The sequence below is a fragment of the Mucor mucedo genome, assembly GCF_025094135.1.
Source record: "Mucor mucedo strain NRRL 3635 chromosome Unknown EV154scaffold_49, whole genome shotgun sequence".
Classification (NCBI taxonomy): Eukaryota; Fungi; Mucoromycota; class Mucoromycetes; order Mucorales; family Mucoraceae; genus Mucor; species Mucor mucedo.
This window is the reverse complement of record NW_026252333.1, coordinates 145,718-164,916: the sequence shown is the minus strand read 5'-3', so window position 1 is coordinate 164,916 and position 19,199 is coordinate 145,718. Positions and strand designations below refer to the sequence as shown.

Genomic DNA, 19,199 nt, shown 5'->3' with positions numbered 1-19,199 from the left:
ATCAATTTCTTTTAATTGATTCCAGACCTGTATACGTTTACCAAGTATTCTCATTTTCTGCACCCTCCTCTTCTCATTTATTTGTAGTACAAATAGACGGATTCATTTATCTGTTTAAATGAGGGATGCTGGAGGAGTAACGGCATTGTAAAGAGTTTTGACTTGAAAATTTTACCCTTAGCAACCGTGAATTAAGAATTGATTACACTCTCTGTTTACTTTCTTTACATTAAACTTTGACACCCTTATTTCTTTGGTTTAGTGAGTGGGTTGCAATTGTGATTTCTTTATTTGGGGATACCATGTGTTTTTCTTTTTTAAAAAAAAAGCGTCATTCATATTTGTTGTAGCAATATTTAGGTACGTAAAATATTTTAATAGTCCTATTTGTCTATCAAACGGACTGATAAAACCATCTCACAAAAAGTAAAAATAGAAATAATTTGTCAAGTGTTTCCCATTGATAGCATAACAGGCTTTTATCAGGCAATTGAACCACTAACAAAACAATTCGAAATAATGACCGTAACTTCTTTCCTATTTACCTTACCCAAAGACCTTTATAAAAAAGTGACTCGAGAAAAACTACATGATCAACAAACCGCCCTATGAAATTTGGAGAACCGCCCTTTAAAGGTTTTTTTTTTTTCTTGTCCAACTGTGTGGGATGCAATATACATATATAAGCGAAATATTCTCTCCCTTTACTTTTTTCTTCATCTTGTTCATCTTTTCCAATAAAAAAAAAAGTTGCTACAAATATAAACGACTAAAAAGCAAATGGTGCCTTCACATAACCCAATACAATTAGCGGCTATTTCCAACTATAAGTTAGCACAACTTACATTTGCACCTCCCGATCTTCATTCATTACGAAAGACAGCAGTAATCAAAAATATGCTTCACGTTGTTTATTCCAGCACTCCGCCAGAATGGCTTCAACAAATGACCCGGTGGCAATATTTTACGCCAGAGTAAGTTTCTAATAATTTAATAATTATTTTTCTCAGGCACCAACCACATGTTTTTATTTATTTATTTATATTAGGTCTTTAGAAGAAATGACCCAGGAAGGATTAGAAGAGATATTTGCACAATACGCACAGACAATGGAAGCCTTCAGACCCATCAAGAATACTAGCTTTCCTTTCGAAGAAGAGATATTTGATGATGAAGATGATGGACAAGGGGATGATCTCTGGATAGCCGAAGAGGAAGTTGAGCCTATTCTCCCACCACAACAGATACCATTACAGCCTCCACAGCCAATCGAATCCATCTTTTCTCAACCCAACGCAACACTTTCAAATGAATCCGTCGAGTTTCCCAAGAGGTCCCCTTCACCACTCTCCGAAAAGCCTTTACCAGCAAACCCCATTGTCAATGATGACACTGCCAAACAAGCTCGACGTAAAAGCGGCTTTAGCGGTAATAACAAGAACAGACTGAGTTGGACAAGTGATACAGGATTGACGTCTAGCGTCGTTTCTCAAAACTTGGCAAACGAAATCATGAGTTTATTCGATATGGACTTTGCCGTCGACATTAAAGTGGATACAGCACCGAAATTACCCGAATTATCTTATAGGAGAAAATCACAGCATCGTCAATCACAAGACATGTTGACAAGTTTAATACCGGCTTTTGAAAAAATCGCGCTGGAGAACTCTCTAGCTGAATATATCGCTGCACCTGCACCACCACCTCCTCCACAACATAGACCCAGTTTAATTATTCGCTCTGTACCTCAACGTTCTTCTTCACTTCGCAACAGACAAGAGATTCTTGCCAGTCCTCCTCCTACACCCGATGAGGGACATTTAACCAAGCAAAAGTCCTTATTACGTTTGGCTTCATTAATTACCACCAAGAAAAAGGATTTACCTCAGAGTCCAGAGCCATCGCCTGTGTTTCAACATCAGCAGCAGCAGCAGCAGCAGCAGCAGCAACAGCAGCAACAACAGGCCACTTATTTTAATCATCCAGAGATTGTAAATACACCAAGAAAAACCAGTACATCTACAGTAGACTCATCGAGTTCTTCATCCAGCTGGTCTGTCGTGTCCGAAAGTACTCAAAAGCCGTTGCCGGAACGACCCAACTCACCCGACTTTGTATCGGTGGAAGAAAAGACACGCACGTACCGACACAAGAAGAGAAAATCCGTGATGGAAAAGACCATGTCCAAACGTAAAAGTGTACTGGATGAGCCTTCCATGCCTCTATCTCGATCGAAATCAGCCTTTATTAAGATCGGCAATGGGCTAAAGACAAAGAAACAATTAAAACAGATTCGACGTACATCTTCTGCCAAGAATCTAACAACAGAGAATACAAGTTTTTACACAGGTGAGCATTATCATACGGTGAACGAAGTCAATTATAGTCCAATTTCCGATGAAAGCGTCACACACCAAAGCCCGAGTAGTTTTGTCAAAAGAATGGCTTCATTTAGTTGGCGAATGAAACCTAGAAACAAACCGGTTGAGGTTTAAAAAAAAAGTTTTACCCCTTCTTTTCTTTATCCATAGCAATACCTCATAGATGATATCCCATTTTTTTTTTTTTTTTGTTAAAAATAAATAAATACAGGCTATTTTTATTTTTTACTCTCCCTTTTTTTTATGTGTATTGTGTCACAATCATGCTAAAGAAGATATCTCCCCTTGATTTCCTTTAATTTCTCTTTTATCTTTTTCTTTGTTTTTCTATGACTCTTGTAAACAGGTTTCCTTCGGAATTTCTACACAAAGTATCCACGCATCTCTCGGTACAGGATTGTTGGCACGCTACACTGGTTTGTAGGTCATGGCATCACACATTTCAAAGAGTCCTTTACAAGAAGGTTTTCATCTATTCAGACACTCAACTCAAACAACTCGTTTCTTCTATTTCTTATCACGGCTATCTCGTCAAAGAGATACATCTTATCAGTACAATATCCCATGAATCTACCACTTTACACGACAATCCAAGACATGTTTTATTGGATCAAGATACGCTCTTAACCTTAAATCACCTCTGTCCTTTGCTCGAAGTGCTCCGTTTTCATCCTTCTCAATGGACCAACCTGGAGTTAAGTGATCAAATGCAGTGGTCCCAAATGAGACAATGTGGAATTGTTCACTATGAAGATTTTACACCCTCCTTCTTGACCGTGTTTGGGACAAATTTAACTCAACTACACATGACGCATGCTGCACACGACCTCGAGACATTGGTAGACCGCTTACGTATACCAACGTTAAAAGAATTGACGTTAGAGATCCTTGTGCAAGTAGAAAACGAAATCATCCCTACCCAACATTTAGAAAGGATGCATGCCAATCTACCGCAGTTAACCGCATTTCATTTTAAACGAAATAAGACGCCACACCATGAAGCTGTACCAGCACATGATATCATCTCGTTGTTTGCGCATCCAACCACTGTTCGTACTTTAACCCTGCATGGTCATGTGGATTCCATCCAGTGGTTTCAATTTATCACCACCAATTATCCCAAACTCCAAGAACTAGAACTGACCCAGATCACCACCAGTCGGTTTGGAACCAAATGGATGTGGCAAACCGCATTAATTGATCTGATACGCTCCTTACCCTCTCTACAACGACTCAGCTTGGGTGGTAAAAACATTCCCCAGTTGTTCTCAAAGGCGCTCCTTGTAGAACTAAATTCCAACAAACAAATCGATGAATTCAATATAGACTTTCAAACCTATCAAGCGATCGAGTCATGTCAATTTTTACTATCTTTGGCATCGTCCGACGGACTTGCCTCACTGCGACATTTAAGCCTGCGTGTTTGGGAACAAATTCCAGGCTGGTCGGGTGTCACAAAAAACCTGTTTCAATGTCAAGGTTTAGTATCGCTCCAATTATGGTTTTCCAAGGGATTTATGGATCAGTTCCCTTTTACCTCGTTTTTGATAGATCATTTCTTGCTCCATTTACCTCGCTTGAAGAAATTAGCTTTGACAGGAGCGCATGTGCAAGTGATGTACAAGGATTATAAGGATTTAGATATACAGGTGTTTGATTTAGAAGAGCTCTCCTTGGTACAATGCAAAATCGAACGTCATGATGTGGTGCTTCAATATCTCTCTACATGCTGTCCCCGATTAGACACAATGGAGTTTAGTAAATGTGAGTCTGAACGCTCTGCCGTCAATAAATCGCATGTTTTGAATGAGTGGACAATGGACTTGCAACAAATCCGTTTAAAAAAGCTTGTACTATCATCAATTTTAATTTATATTGGTACAGTTCAGACCAACGATTTTATTGGGATCCGAATCCATGATGAAAAGGGTCAACGCACACAATGGTGCAGCACTACCAAATCCATGATTTATCCCGAATATGGTTTATGTGAGGATACCGAAAAGAATACCGAGCTGGATAAAGTATATCAATCGTATACCTCTTCAAAGCCTTTGGCAGACAGGATGCCCGGAAATTATACGCCAACACTGGGTGTCCTCGTCATACATTGTCAATCTGTCACTCAAGTCTTTCTTGATAATTTAAAAATACCAAACCATTTAATAAATTAAAAAGTAGTTTTTTGTTTTTTTATTATGATTATGATTAACAAATAACGGATTTAAAATGATCGTCTGGAATTTGCATTGTATAATGAGCTGGAACGACATACAAAGTCCCTTTACAACTCTCATCAGTCCATAACGCACAATGACTGCTGCCGGTATTCTTGACATGCTCCGCTTCGAATTTTTGAGGAAAGTTGGCGCACCGGTGATCCGAACTAAGTACGCCCGATCGTGTCTTTTCATCCGAGCTTAATAAAATAAGTCCATTACCTGTACCGTATATCGCGAAAATACTAGCAGGTAACGTAAATAAAATAAACAATAACGATTTCATATTATAAGTATGTTTTTTAATAAGAGTAAAGATGAGTCTTTAGTTTTACAAAAAAAAAGTATTCAAGACTATTTTTTTTTAAATTATAAAAAATTGTATGTACATGGGTTTCTAAAATGGGTTATTTTACAATCTGATTTGATGTGAATCTTCCACTACTTTGGGTGCCTTGTAGAGTCGCAAAAGTAAACTGGAACAGACTACACTAACGCTGGATAAAACCATGGCTATGCCAGCAATATAAGGTGGAAGCCCGTCTCCCGTAGCAGGATATAAAATACCCGCTGCAATCGGAATCGCAATGGTATTATACAAGAATGCCCACAAGAAATTAAATCGTATACGACGCACAACCGTACGGGATACATCATACATGGTCAACAAATCCATCAGGTTATTACGGATCAATACAATACTTGCTGCTTCAATAGCAATATCTGTAGCAGAGCCGACCGAAATACTAACAAAAAAAAAAATTAAAAACCACATGAAATAAAATAAAAAATATTTTGTGTCTTTTACCCAACATCTGCTTGTGCAAGCGCAGGAGAATCATTAATACCATCACCCACCATGGCTACAACCGCATCTTGCTGTTTCTTTCCGTTTCTCTTCCAAAACTTACGGTGACCATCATAAGAATCGGGTCGAATACCTCGTCTCTGAAGGTTTCGGATCTTGTCTGCCTTTTGCTCTGGTTTCACACCCGCCAAAACGAAATCCGCAGGAATACCCAACTGCTTTCCAATCACTCTTCCCGTACGTTCATTATCTCCTGTAATCATCCACACCTCAATATGTCGCTTTCTCAATTCAGATATCAATTGTGTAGCCTCAGGTCGGGCAATATCCGCAATCGCCAATTGTGAAATCATCATCGTTTGAGACGCGCTACAGCAAATTGAACTCGTTGCACATTTACATACCACACAAGCACACGCATTCTTGCATCCATCCTTGTGAAGACTATCGGATGAGACCTCTTCATCGTTACCGGAAACAGGCGATGCAGCTACCAACACAATCGATTGTCCCAAGTTTTGCCAATCCGTTAAAAGATCATGGCACGCTTTCGCTTGACGTGAGTTTTGATACCGTGCGTGATTTTCATCCATCCATTCTTGATTTCCCAAGAACACATTAAGAGCTCGAACGTTGCATAATTTACCGGCCAAGTGTTCAGAAATATCTTTGGTCACCGTAATGGTTGCAAGTAAACCACGACCGGGCACCTCTTGGGCATTTGTGATCGTTACACCTTCAAAAGCATCACTACCACCCGTATTCGTTTCCTCGATATCCGCAATATCAGTTGTATTAGAAATTAAGGCTGCATCAGAAAGCGCGGGATCTTCGATCAGAGCATGAATGATATATCGGGCCTTCTTTTCAATCGATTTGGATAAAGGATGGTTACTGGCAGACCCAACACGACCAAGAATCTTCCAGATGGCAATACGTTGACTTGCACTTTGGTCTCCAAATTTAGAAGATTGTTCAATCCAACTATGCGTCACAATGGGTTTACCCATGGTTAAAGTACCCGTCTTGTCAAATGCAACGGTGGTAATACGACTGGCCATTTCAAGAGCATATCCACCCCCTTTCACGAGCACACCGTATTTAGCGGCCACACCCGTTCCCACCATGACAGCGGTAGGACTAGCTAAACCTAAACCACAGGGACAAGCAATCACAAGTACAGTGACGGCCAGCATCAATGAGAAAATGGTCTTGTTTTCACCCATGGGGACCCAATCGTCAGGATAAAGATCTTTGAGACTAAGCACTTCCCAAATGATAAATGTGAGGAGAGCCAAACCGATCACAACAGGTACAAAGACAGCGGAAATGTTATCTGCTAATTGTTCAATAGGTGCCTTGGGAGAAGCTTGGGCGTCTTGCACGAGTTGAATAATACGAGAAAGAGTCGTGTCGGAGCCTACGCGGATAGCACGGATATAGATGGGGGCACTGAGATTGATGGTGGCAGTAATGACACTGTCACCTACTTTCTTGGTAACAGGAACAGATTCTCCAGTAATCATGGATTCATCAGCAGCAGAATCACCGCGCCATACTTTACCATCACAAGGAATACGACCTCCTGCATTAATCTTGAGGATATCACCCACTATAGATATAGATTATTTTTTTTTAGTATATTTGCATTTTTTTTTTTCCTATAATTTTTTTATCTACCTTGGATGTCTTTGGATTCAATTTCTCTTTCGGACAATATATCTTCAATACGATCGTCATTCTCTCCAACTAATGTAGATCCACTCTCACCCACACTTGATAAAGGTTTCGATATTTCAACCAAAGTAGCGGTTTCAGGTTGCAGATCCATTAATTTCGTAATGGTTTCAGCCGTCTTACCCTTGGCCAAAGCCTCCAACCATTTACCAAAATGAATAAACGTGATCAACAAGACCGAGGTCTCAAAATAATTCATACTCATGGCACCAGGCATGGGACGTGCCATGGCGGCAATCACAGACGCTACCGATGCAACATACGCCACTGTCGTACCCATCGCCACAAGCGTCTCCATATTCGCCGTTCTTGAATAGACCAATGATTTGTACGCCTTCACATAAAACGGTAAACCGAGCCAGAATTGAACAGGTGTAGCCAATAAAAACAAGATCAAGTCGCCAATCGACAATCCTTGTGTTACCGGTCGCATAAAGAACTTGTGGATCGGGTTAGAAGAAGGTAAAGCCATCATAAAGATCATGGCAATCAAGACCACAGGCACCGCAAATAAAAGAGACCATAAGAAGCGCGATTTTAACATGCTTAATTCTGCATCCATGGTTTCCCGCATAGACGCACGTTGTTCTGCAATCGTGTTGCCTTGTGTGTCTTGGGAAAGCTCGGCCTTGTATCCAATCTGTTCAATCATTTGTGCGAGCGAGCGAGCTCCAATTATGGTAGGATCATGTTCAATCACAGCGGATTTAGCCAACAGGTTCACTTGACAGCTGATCACACCAGCTTGTTTCATCACGGTACGTTCGATATTTGCAACACAAGAAGAACAGGTCATACCAGTTACAACCAAATGCGTAGATACATACTTGCTACTCTTTTGACTAGTAATGCTTGCAGCATCTGAATCCATCACTTTACGCATCGACTTGGTAATCTTGATACTCTCTGCGGAGAAACCCAGCTGAAGTATGGACTGATGGATACGTTGACGAGTGATAAACTCTCCCGTAAATTCAAAGCTTGATCGACCACTATCCAAATCCACTTGAATAGAAGGAGAACGGATGCCATGTAATTTGACAAGTGCTGCATGGACTTTTTCGATACAATTGGGGCAATACATACCTGTGATAATCATCTCTGCTCGATAAATAGGTACTGTCGGTTGTTGTGTTAGAGAGTTCATATCGGATACACCATTCGATCCACTGGCGATAAATACAACTTTGCTAGCAGTGTAACCCATATCTTTGACCGCCTTGATAATGGTTTGCTCATCCAACATATCACCTTGTACTGAAAACCCGCCTGTCTTTGTCAACAAGTTCACTTGTACTGAGGTAGGTACGACGCCGGGTAATTTCACAAGCCCACGCTCAATGGTTCGAACACAGCTGGAGCAGGTCATACCTGTGATTTGAAACTTGACTTTGTGGGGTACGGCAATTGTACTATCGACCGAAACAGAACTGAGAGAGGTGACTGAATTTTGACGTCCGTCCACGCGTTGGGGTTCCTCACCCACAGCAGAGAGAACAGCAGGAGGGATCAAATTATGAATGATCTGAACATTTTCTACACTGAATCCACGATCTTCGATAGCGTTATGAATACGATCCATATCAGGATTGGTGCAAATAAACATGGCCATTTCGGTTTGAAGATTAACGTGAACAGAACCTGGTTGTACGTCTGGTATTTCGTTCTCCAATGCATCCGTGACAGAAGAAACACATGACTGACAGGTCATACCAAGCACACGCATCACCACTTTACGTCTTATATCGCCATTTGGATGATCCATTGGGATCAAAACCTGGTCTTGTTGTTGTAAAGAACTCGGGAGTCCTACACTACTGCTACTGCTGGCTTCTCCTACACTAAATCTAGGACTGCCATTCAAATCATAACCCAAACCTTCTACCAAGAGCTTAATCTTATTTGCATCCACATATTCACCTTCAAACGAAAATTTGCCCTGTCGTTTTTCCAAATTAACTGAAACAGTTTGAGGTATAACACCCGGTAAACTACTTAAAGCGTCTGAAACGGTGCGTACACAATGTTGACAGGTCATGCCCGATAATGAAAATACCACGCTTTGCACGGTCCCCTTCTTGGTGGTGGGAATAGGAATGGGTTGACTGACAGGACCAAATTTAATTTCGCCGACATCATATCCGAGATCTTCAATGGTGTCCTTAAGGTCTTGTTCACGAATGGGTTTTGTGCATACCATGGTAGCCTCTTCGGTATCCAAAGACACCTTCACACGAGATGGATCCACACCCTCCAGCTCCTTTAAGGTCTTTTCAATGGTGTTGGTACAATGAGAGCAAGTCATTCCCGAGATTGAAACCGTGGCTTGATAAAATGCTTCATCGTCCGAGGTGGTTTTACTTGTTGAAAGTTCGGGTGTACCAGCATCATACCCTAGATCCTCAATCGTCTCTGATAATTCATGTTGTATATCCGCCTCCACTTGATCTGATTCGAATTGGAATGTGGCTTCCTCATCTTCTAAGCTGACATTCACGGTATCACTAAAAACTCCTTTATATTCTTTTAATGCTTTTGTTATTGTATTGACACAATGCTATTTTTTAAAAAAAAAGAGAATTGACATTTCAGTTTTTTTTTTTTTTTTTTTTTGTGTCATCAGGTGCATGGAGAACTTGTTTTTTGTTACTTACGTCACAGGTCATGCCAGTAACTTTGATTTTTACAAAGTACTTTGTCATGTTTTCTCTCTTTTAAAAAAAAGTTGTATGGGATGAAACAAACAAAAAAGCGAATTAATGCACTGGTAAAATTTCGATTTAAATACGAGGAACATGTTGCGCGATCCATTTATGGTAATCGTGACTTGTAAATCGAGTCAGCGAGCATTTTTTGCTGCTCCAAGCAAAGTGCATTTGTGTAACTTACGCGGCGGAGAAAACAAATGGAACCAGGCACAAAGCGATCAATCCCAATGGAAAGGGGATGACCCAATTTTTCTTTTTCATCGTGCTTATATGTACTACTAGCGAGTAATTTTAACATGTACGCTTTATTACTTCAGTGATGTATAAAATATTTATAAATTAACAAATGTAATGAGTGTGAATGAATATTCAACTTAATCAATTCAATAAATAACCACTCCCCTTTTTATAAAGATTAACTATATTTTTGAGGCTTTTATTTTCATTATTCCCACAAACATTTACACTAAAAAGCTTGATAAAAATCTTCTTCAGTTAATCTCATTCCTATCAATTGATATTTTTTTTTCTGCAAGTGTAGTTGTTTCGGTATCAGATGATGAACGACGCTGCTTAGTTTTTGCGGTTTCATGTATTTCGCGAAATATTCTGTCATCGATGTAATAAGCCTTCAATACTAACTCGAGAATTTGGTTCCGCCCCTCAAGTTGTTCCAGTCTTTCTTGAATATGACCATACGCATAAATTAAATCGGTCATTTCCTCTTGATGATCAGTCGTCATATCACTCCTTCTTATCCGCATACTACTCGAACCACTATCAATGAGAGTATCCGTTTCTGTATCAACTGAACTACTGTTTCCAATTATGGTACTAATTCTGTCCTCGTTTTTAGCATAAATGTCAGAGAAGCGTTGATGAACAGGTGTTACAAATGGTACATTATCAACACCAGGAATAAGAAAATATTTTTTCAAATTTTTGGATTTGCTCTGCTCTCGATTTGACCGCAAAGAAAGACGCTGAAAAACACCCCAAGGCTCTGTTGGTCTTGCACCAAACAAAAGAACTTTGACAGACATTAACATACTCACCATACCGCCGATAATACCAAGAGTGGATATAATAGTCACATCCCTTTTCTCTGTAATGACAGTTTTTTTTTTGTCGGATGGGTAAATTTTGATTTCTTTGAATGAACCTGTTGTATGCTGACTACCGACTATTTCTGTGTTGGTGATACTTAGCTCTGACAGCATAAGATACTTGGGAAATACGCCTACTAGATTCCAAAGACTATCCGGGTCAATCTTTTTTGTGTAAATTATTTTAAAATGGATGCCGATACCAGGCAAACCATTCACAGTCACCATTTGACTTTCAGTTCCAAGAACGAATTCGTTCAAAAGTTGCGTATCTATCCAATTATCCAAGTATTCTGCACTATACTGATGAGGGAAAGGTGATATATCATACACTGCGCGATTCGGATTTTTGGTCGACTCATAGATCTGAATATGAAGTGCGTGTTCAGATAAATTCGTGAGATTACCTGAGTGTCCAAAATGAAGATAAGCACTCTCGTGAATGTAATTTAATTTATCTTTTGGTGGAGAATACATGTAGCAAATCGTTTCGCCCTGTTGAAATTGAGGGGACAATATAGACCTTGGGAGCACATAAACATCATCACAGTAATTTACTTCGTCGGAATACACACAAGTTAAATTAGGGAATTCGCCATTTATGTCGTTGAAACCATTGTACATCCAACCGCTGTAACAAAAACGAACATCTAAAACATATCGCTACATATTAAAGATTTTCCGGGTAATACAATATCTTCTATTTTTTTTTTTTTTTTTTTTTTACCTGGGAAAGGTACGTCATTTGTGTCTAAGGATACTTCTGTTGACGATACAGCGCTGTTAATGATACTATGTACAAAATAAGCAATAAAAATCATAAGCAATACAAAGAAAACCAGGTTTGTTACGAGACCATATATCTGTGTGGCAAATGTCTCGCCGACTCTATTTTTTTTTTTTTTTTTTGAATCATAAATTTCAATATCATGGATTAGTCAAATCAGAATATTACCTCCTCTTACAGAAAATGTTAATGATTTGTTGTAAACTACAAAACTTTATGTTTTTGAAACATTTCGCCTTTCTATTCACAACTATATACACAGCAACCATAATACCGGCTATAACACAAAGTAGCACAGTAAAAAAAATAATAGGATGGGGGACTTTTATACTAGAATAGGTGACATAGGGTGGCCTTTCATGTTGAGATATAGATGAGACCCAGTTAAGCCCTAAATTTTCGGATGAAATACTTTCATTGTCAGGCTTTGGGTATGTCCATTCAAATAAGTCTACATCTTTGTATGCTAGGTAACTGCTATAAGAGATTGCTCCGAAAGCAAAAACGACATATCTATTGGAAACGATTGCTGATGATGCGTAGCTATTTTCAAATTGAAAATACTGATTTCTTTTCGCCTGAATGATATCCCAATTATATGTAATTAGGTTAAGAATTTTTATGATATTTGGACCTGCTCCATCTTCGTAACTAGGCAACTTTTGAAAGTTTACTCTTGCACCAAAAAACGCTGCATAGGAGGTATTGGGAATCAACTGTACTGCTGCTCCTTCGTTGTAATCTTGCTCTAGTAGTGTGATGTCTGCTGCTGATGAAGATGATAATGCTTGCTTTCTCATCCAAGTTTTAGTTTTTGTATTCAATATCATCATTGAATTATACAAATTGAATCCCTTCGTATTTTTTCTCCCAAAAACAGAACCTATGTTTCCACCGCTAAATAATCATACATGTAAAAAAGTTTTTTAGAGCAAGAAAAATAATAGATACCTCGAAATAATGTTATTTTCTTACGGTAAATTAAGTACACTGGGACCGATAGCCTTGTATTCAAATCCATTATTCTTGATAATGTCGTAGTAATTTAATACGGGATCATAAAAATAGGAGGTTGTTAAAGGGGTGCTGTCTTCATAAAAGTTCGTACCACCTATAACGTAGATCATTCCGTCTGTGCCCAAAACAGTGCCATGTTTTGCCCTCATGTAAAACGCACTTTCGTCTGTTTTGTTGTATACGGGAACCTCTTTTTCAGTCCATGTGAGGCTGACAAAATCAAATAGATAAGGTCTTACAACGGTTTTACTTTCTGTAGAGTTAGCCCATGCGTTTGCAAATGAATGGGACAGTATCATCATATGGCTATCATCAATCATGACGGCACCACAAAAAGCGCAACTTGGACCTTTGTTTGTCTGATTTACTAGGGACACCGTTGCAGTTTCTCCATTGGGTGTATCAAAATTATATTCGTACATATCGTTGGAGTGCCCTACAATGGCCATAGAACGTCCACCATAAACATACATTTTATTATTGTATGTAACAGCTGATCGTCCATATAATCTCGGACTAAAAGGTATGGATTCATCGGTAATTGTGATTTTACTGACAGCTCCTTCGATCAGTCCAATGTATAGAATAAAGAGCGAACATAATGTTAGAAATAATCTTTTTTGTAAAACTTTGACTTTTGACATCATTTAAAACTTTATGGCTACAAGGAAAGAAAAATACGAACAAAGAAATTCATTAAAGAATATGTCGTCAAATTTAAAGTGATGCGGGGTAAAAGGACGTGATCTTCAGAGTCCCCAATCCTATCTGCAAAATGTCCACTCTAATTTCTTTTACTCCCTTTTTTTACTTCATAAATTATGCTGGGTAACCCCCAAATACTACAAGTTTTCTTTATGATTTTTTTCAGTGACTTTAAAGTTGTACTACATTAAGGTTATCAAATACTTTGAAGAGTTTAAGCTGCACACTGATAACTCATTGAAGACAGGTAAGCGTCTATATATATCCAACAAAAGGAACCAACCCCAGATTGTAAAAAAATACAATGACGGGGAGCGTCGATGGTAGCTTAAGAATTTGTTTATGTACCTTAAATGCGACTGCCCTTTTTACAAAAAGGGTTAAACAAGACTTTCTGCCAAAGTTGAATAATGTATTAATCATAGTTGATGTCGACATTATGGAACTTCCATGGCATGGATTTTCTTGCTAAGTAATCGTAGAGTTCTTTTTAAAAAATGATGGGTTTGATTGATTACATGTTAAAGAAAGGATATAAAATAACAAGACATATGCTCGATGCTTACAAATCGAAGCATTTTGAAAGAACCGAAAATTGTGAAATTAAAGCTGTGACCCAAATTAGCAAAAAAGCATTGTATTTGCCAGTTCTGGTAATCAGAGACTGCTCAGAGTGAGAGAGGAAAGAAATAATTTCGACGTTATAATCAGTAATGAATTCTTAGGATTATTTACTCATATGAACAGGTTGGAGGTATACCAAGTAAATGTTTGGGTGGACTGTTTAGTAAAATGAAACAGCGATTCAAAGCGCATTCTTGGGAAAACTGTGGCTCCACGACCTACATCTCTTTTAAAAACATGCTGAATCATTACTTGCATTGGACAGGACTTTATGTTCACCATGTGAGACTTGCCCTTACGATTGAACCGCTTCTTACCAAGCACATCGATTTAGTTGGAACATTAATCAAAACTCATCGCCATGCCTTGTAAAACACATTCAACATTCAAGAAGAATATATAAAGAAAGTGCGCTGATGGGAGAGCTAAAATGACACCCACCCTGTGCCTATATATAATTCGCCACCTTTTTGAGTGGTAGTGCAAAGGGTGTGCGTTGTCCGTTTTAATTAAACAACACTTGAACGTATGCCACTTTTTATCCAAAGTTGCCCTCGTACCTCTATTGCTTTCTTCCCCTCTATTTTCGTTTTGAAGCAGGACTTGAGCCCGCTAAAAGAAATCACGTAAAAAGCATGAACCTATGTTTTCAATTGATGTCATATAGTGTAATAGAAGCCCACCACTTGAACAAAGCAACTTGTATAGGGACTGGCTCTTGTTTTCTCCGCTTGTACTCACATTGTTAAATGTGATTGACGACATATCTAATCACAGGGCTTATTTGTTCTCGAACCTTACTTGACGTAGTCCCTTTTTTTTTTTTTTTTTATTCTTTGTTTCTTTATCTCTTCCCATTTTATAAACAGAGATAGTAATATAAAGACACTAACTGGCATGTTTGAAACATAAATCTAATTGTTGGGGAGGCTAAAAAATGAACCTTCTATCTTTCATTTATAATGATTATTAAAAAAAAAAATTATTTGAGGCTGTTTGTTGTTATTGTTTCCCAACTCGGAATTTCTTCTTTTCACTAACCGAGTATAATAAGTATACATAACAAACTTTTTATTTTTATTTTTAGCAGTAAAAATAAGTCTTGACGCTTATCCCGAGATTCCATGTTATTGCAACTCGACTAAAAATAGAAAAGACATGTACAACCTTCCCTTCCCCCTTTGTTATGATTTTTTTTAGTTGATGTTATAAAAAGAGTGGCTAAAAAAAACATTTTGTTTCTGTTTGATAGTCAAATATCTTTTCTTCTTATTTTACATCATCCCCAAACATGCTATCATCAAAGTGGATCCTGTGTTGCTTTTTACTAACAACCCTCATCCTAAGTTCGGTTTTCGCTCAACCTACACCTACAACAACACTTGTAAAAAGACAGGAAGTAGAAACAAATAGTGTCAATGAATTCAACAAAGCAACTGTCTCTAGAAAATCTTCTTCTACCAAGACAGCAACCGCTACCGCAACAGAAACTGGTAAAGGGGGTGGTAGTAATGGCAGTCATAATGGATCTCCAGCCATTATTCCTGCAGCCACAACAGCTTGGTTTGGTAAGCGATCCGCCAAAAAAGAAATAAGCGCGTAGACCTTCGTTTTTTTTCTTTTTTTTTTAACATTTATGGATTTTTATTATAGTTGCGGTATACGGGACAGAATCTGGCATTTCGTCAAGGATGGCAAGTTTAGGTGCGATTTTAATTGTATTAGGCCTGTTTTTGTGTAGTATGGGCTTCAGAAGATTTAAGGAAATGTTATGTGTCATGGGATTATTGACTTTTGGTTCCATGACCTGGATTGGTCTAGCAAATTGCAGACCCGTATCAGGTTATCCAATGGATTCTATCTTGATGATCGTGGTACCCGTTTGCGTGGGTCTTGTTGGCGCTGTGGCTTATTACGTTCTTTGGAATATCGCCTTGTACCTTGTTTGTGGTAATATATATATATATATCTATCTATTATTATCCATTATATCCATTGTCATGTACTCATTACCAATTTAGCATTCGGCGGCTTTATTTTTGCCATCTTTGTTCTTAGTTGGAAGAGTGACTTGGTTATTGTTTCCGTAAGTTTTTATTTACAGAACGTCATCCATATTATCATGGACATGTTGACTTATCTTTTTTTTTTTTCTTGTAGCTTATTGGACGGCCCTGTTTTCTGGGTGGTATGGCTCTATTAACAGGTGTTGTCACCTTTTTCGCTTTACGTCCCATGCTCTTTTTTGCCACTTCGTTTGTAGGTGCCTATATTTTCATGTTTGGCGTAGACTGCTTGTCACGTACAGGTTTAATTGCAGCCCCACAAGCCATGCTGAACAGAAATCCCAATCACTTGGTAGAATACTCCATCAACAAATATATCTATGTTATGTTAGCCATGATTATTTTGATGTTCCTTATGTCCATGGCTTGGCAAATGTTGTTTAACGCCGCACATCATTTGGGAATGCATATTGTGGCTGCTGCCAAAGGAAAACCTGCTCATGAAGAGCCAAAGGAAGAAGCAACAGAAGGCCATCCTCCATCCTCTCCTCCCCCATCTTAAAAGATACCTACCAAAAATGCATTTTCTCTCTTTCTTTCTTTTTCTTTTCTCTTTCTATGGGTCGTACATATATATATAGTTCAAATAAAACAAAAAAAAAACATTTTTCTTTTTTTTTACTGTCATCCTGATCTCGTAGTAGAGACACCATCATCATATTTGCTGATTGAGTAACCACTGTAAATTATATATTTGGAAATTCAAAAATAAAATTTTCCCAATTCTTTCAAGTATTCTTTCATCGACTCCTATTTCTCTTCGATTTTTATTACTTCTGACAATGGGCTCATTTCCAAATCCGAAACTGAACTTGTTTCTTTTTTTGTAGTTTCATGTATTTCGCGAAAAATTCTATCATCGATATAATATGCCTTTAATACTAACTCGAGAATTTGGTTTCGTCCTTCCAACTGGTCTAATCTTTCTTGCATATTTTTCAAAGCATTCACAACGTCATGATTGATTTCTGTCACGCTAGTGTTATTTCTCATTCGCATGCCTGCATCAGAACGGTTGTTGATCAAGGAGTCCATTTCTGCACTGACTGAACTACTGTTGCCTAGGGTGGTAACATGCCTGTCTTTGTTTTTGGCATAGATATCAGAAAATCGTTGATGGACAGGTGTTACAAATGGTATATTATCAACGCCAGGAATAAGAAAGTATTTTCTCAAGTTTTCAGATTTGTTCTGCTCTCGATTTGACCGCAGAGAAAGACGTTGGAAAACACCCCAAGGCTCTGTCGGCTTTGCCCCGAATAAAAAAACTCTGGCAGCTATTAACATACTGACAATTCCACCTAGAACACCAAGCGTAGATATGATGGTTATATCTCTTTTTTCTGTAATGAGGATCTTCTTGTTATCTACAGGGTAAATGTTGATGTAATGAAATAAGTCGAAACTGGCGTTTGGACTGCCAAGTATTTCCGAATTGATGATGCTAAGCTCTGACATTTGAATGTACTTGGGAAATACGCCTACTAGATTCCAAAGACTATCTGGATCGATTTTTTGTGTGTAAGTCATTTTAAAATGAATGCTGACACCTGGCACGCCATTGAAAGCAATTTTCTGTCCTGAAGTACCATATACAAAAGAATTATTGGTTTGCATATCCATCCAATCGTCCAGATACTCTACACTCCACTCATTAGGCAAAGGTGAAATATTGAAAACTTGACGATTTGGATTTTTGGCTGGTTCATATATTTGAATGCGAGTTGATTGTTCATTGTCACTCATAACATTACCCACATGAAAAAACTGGAGGTGAACGCCTTCATATATATAGTTTAACTTATCTTTTGACGGAGAATACATGTAGCATAATGTATCACTGAATAATGAGTGTGGGCTCATAATAGACCTTGGAAGTTTATAAACATCCTCACAGTTATCGACGTCATCGGAAGATTCACAGGTCAATTGAGGAAAATTACCAGTCGTATCATTGTAGCTATCATATTTCCAACCAGTGTAACAAAAACGAACGTCTAAAAAAAAAAAAAAAAAAAAAAAAAGTAATGTAGTACATTTAGTATTATTAAATCAATGTTGTCATTCACTATGTTCTTAAATTCACCTGGAAAAGGTATGTCAGTTGCCTCTAACACTTCTTCCGTTGTCGATACAGGGCTATTTACAATGCTGTATACAAAGTAGGCGATAAAAAGCATAAGCAGCATGAAAGAAACCAAGTTTGTTACAAGGCCGTACATCTGCGTCGCAAATGTCTCCCCGACTCTTTTTTTTTTTTTTTTTTTTTTTTTTTTTTGTGCTTGATGATTAGTTTTGTTAAAATTGGGTTAAAACCACGTACTACCTTCTACTGCAGAAAAAATTGATGATTCGTTGATAGCTACACGCGTATGGTTTCGTAAAAAAAGCAGTTTTTCTATTTTTTAGCATGCTCACTGCAATTATGACACCCACTAAGACACATATCAGCACGGTGAAAAAGATGACTGAAGGAGAAACATTTAAATTTGAAGTATTGCGAGATGATGGTAATCTTTCTTGTTGCGAAATAGATGGAATCCAAGTTATCCAAAAATTATCCGATGAATTTTCTACGTTATCAAGCTTTTGGTCTGACCATTCTATCAAGTCCAGGTATTTGTATAAATCCATGTTATAACCTTCAGAAATAAATAGACCAAAGGCAAACACTATTTATTTGTTGAAAATAATGACAGAGGACGCGTAAGACTTCATAGGATTATAAAGCTCAGAGGATTTTAGTTGAATGTGATCCCAACTATTTGTAGACAGATGCTGTAGAATTTGGTTGATACCAGCCAAGGTGAAAAATGAGTGTTACCTGGTATCAAACCTTTTGTGTCTTCATATTTTTGGCATATCATGCTGTAGAATTTGGTTGATACCAGCCAAGGTGAAAAAAGAGTGTTACCTGGTATCAAACCTTTTGTGTCTTCATATTTTTGGCATATCATGCTGTAGAATTTGGTTGATACCAGCCAAGGTGAAAAAAGAGTGTTACCTGGTATCAAACCTTTTGTCTTGATATTTTTGGCATA

At 38.1% G+C, this 19,199-nt stretch overlaps 6 protein-coding genes across 6 annotated transcripts; 3 read left to right on the top strand and 3 right to left on the bottom strand.

The window, feature by feature from the left end:
- Nucleotides 1–897: 897 nt before the first annotated feature.
- EV154DRAFT_421220 (uncharacterized protein) lies at nucleotides 898–2,495 on the top strand (the record flags this gene model as incomplete). Its single annotated transcript, XM_051596006.1, has 2 exons — nucleotides 898–974; nucleotides 1,049–2,495. 2 exons carry the CDS (start codon nucleotides 898–900, stop codon nucleotides 2,493–2,495), a joined length of 1,524 nt encoding a protein of 507 aa, XP_051457348.1.
- A 215-nt stretch (nucleotides 2,496–2,710) lies between these two features.
- EV154DRAFT_464959 (uncharacterized protein) lies at nucleotides 2,711–4,585 on the top strand (the record flags this gene model as incomplete). The annotated part of the gene is made up of 2 exons (XM_051597678.1): nucleotides 2,711–4,416; nucleotides 4,447–4,585. 2 exons carry the CDS (start codon nucleotides 2,711–2,713, stop codon nucleotides 4,553–4,555), a joined length of 1,815 nt encoding a protein of 604 aa, XP_051457347.1. The 3' UTR covers nucleotides 4,556–4,585.
- Nucleotides 4,586–5,012: 427 nt separating this feature from the next.
- Nucleotides 5,013–9,345, bottom strand: EV154DRAFT_421219 (E1-E2 ATPase-domain-containing protein; the record flags this gene model as incomplete). Its single annotated transcript, XM_051596005.1, has 3 exons — nucleotides 5,013–5,346; nucleotides 5,409–7,020; nucleotides 7,089–9,345. 3 exons carry the CDS (start codon nucleotides 9,343–9,345, stop codon nucleotides 5,013–5,015), a joined length of 4,203 nt encoding a protein of 1,400 aa, XP_051457346.1.
- Nucleotides 9,346–10,344: 999 nt separating this feature from the next.
- EV154DRAFT_563869 (uncharacterized protein) lies at nucleotides 10,345–13,236 on the bottom strand (the record flags this gene model as incomplete). The annotated part of the gene is made up of 5 exons (XM_051605805.1): nucleotides 10,345–11,609; nucleotides 11,687–11,847; nucleotides 11,915–12,023; nucleotides 12,078–12,643; nucleotides 12,722–13,236. The coding sequence occupies 5 exons, from the start codon at nucleotides 13,234–13,236 to the stop codon at nucleotides 10,345–10,347; spliced, it is 2,616 nt and encodes an 871-aa protein (XP_051457345.1).
- Nucleotides 13,237–14,948: 1,712 nt separating this feature from the next.
- On the top strand, nucleotides 14,949–16,778 carry EV154DRAFT_510016 (uncharacterized protein). Its single transcript, XM_051601661.1, has 4 exons — nucleotides 14,949–15,660; nucleotides 15,746–16,042; nucleotides 16,114–16,178; nucleotides 16,253–16,778. The coding sequence occupies exons 1-4, from the start codon at nucleotides 15,384–15,386 to the stop codon at nucleotides 16,658–16,660; spliced, it is 1,047 nt and encodes a 348-aa protein (XP_051457344.1). The 5' UTR covers nucleotides 14,949–15,383; the 3' UTR covers nucleotides 16,661–16,778.
- EV154DRAFT_510013 (uncharacterized protein) lies at nucleotides 16,688–19,001 on the bottom strand. Its single transcript, XM_051601660.1, has 3 exons — nucleotides 18,485–19,001; nucleotides 18,245–18,405; nucleotides 16,688–18,155 (listed from the first exon to the last, which is right to left on the bottom strand). Exons 1-3 carry the CDS (start codon nucleotides 18,790–18,792, stop codon nucleotides 16,909–16,911), a joined length of 1,716 nt encoding a protein of 571 aa, XP_051457343.1. The 5' UTR covers nucleotides 18,793–19,001; the 3' UTR covers nucleotides 16,688–16,908.
- Between the last annotated feature and the right edge of the window lie 198 nt (nucleotides 19,002–19,199).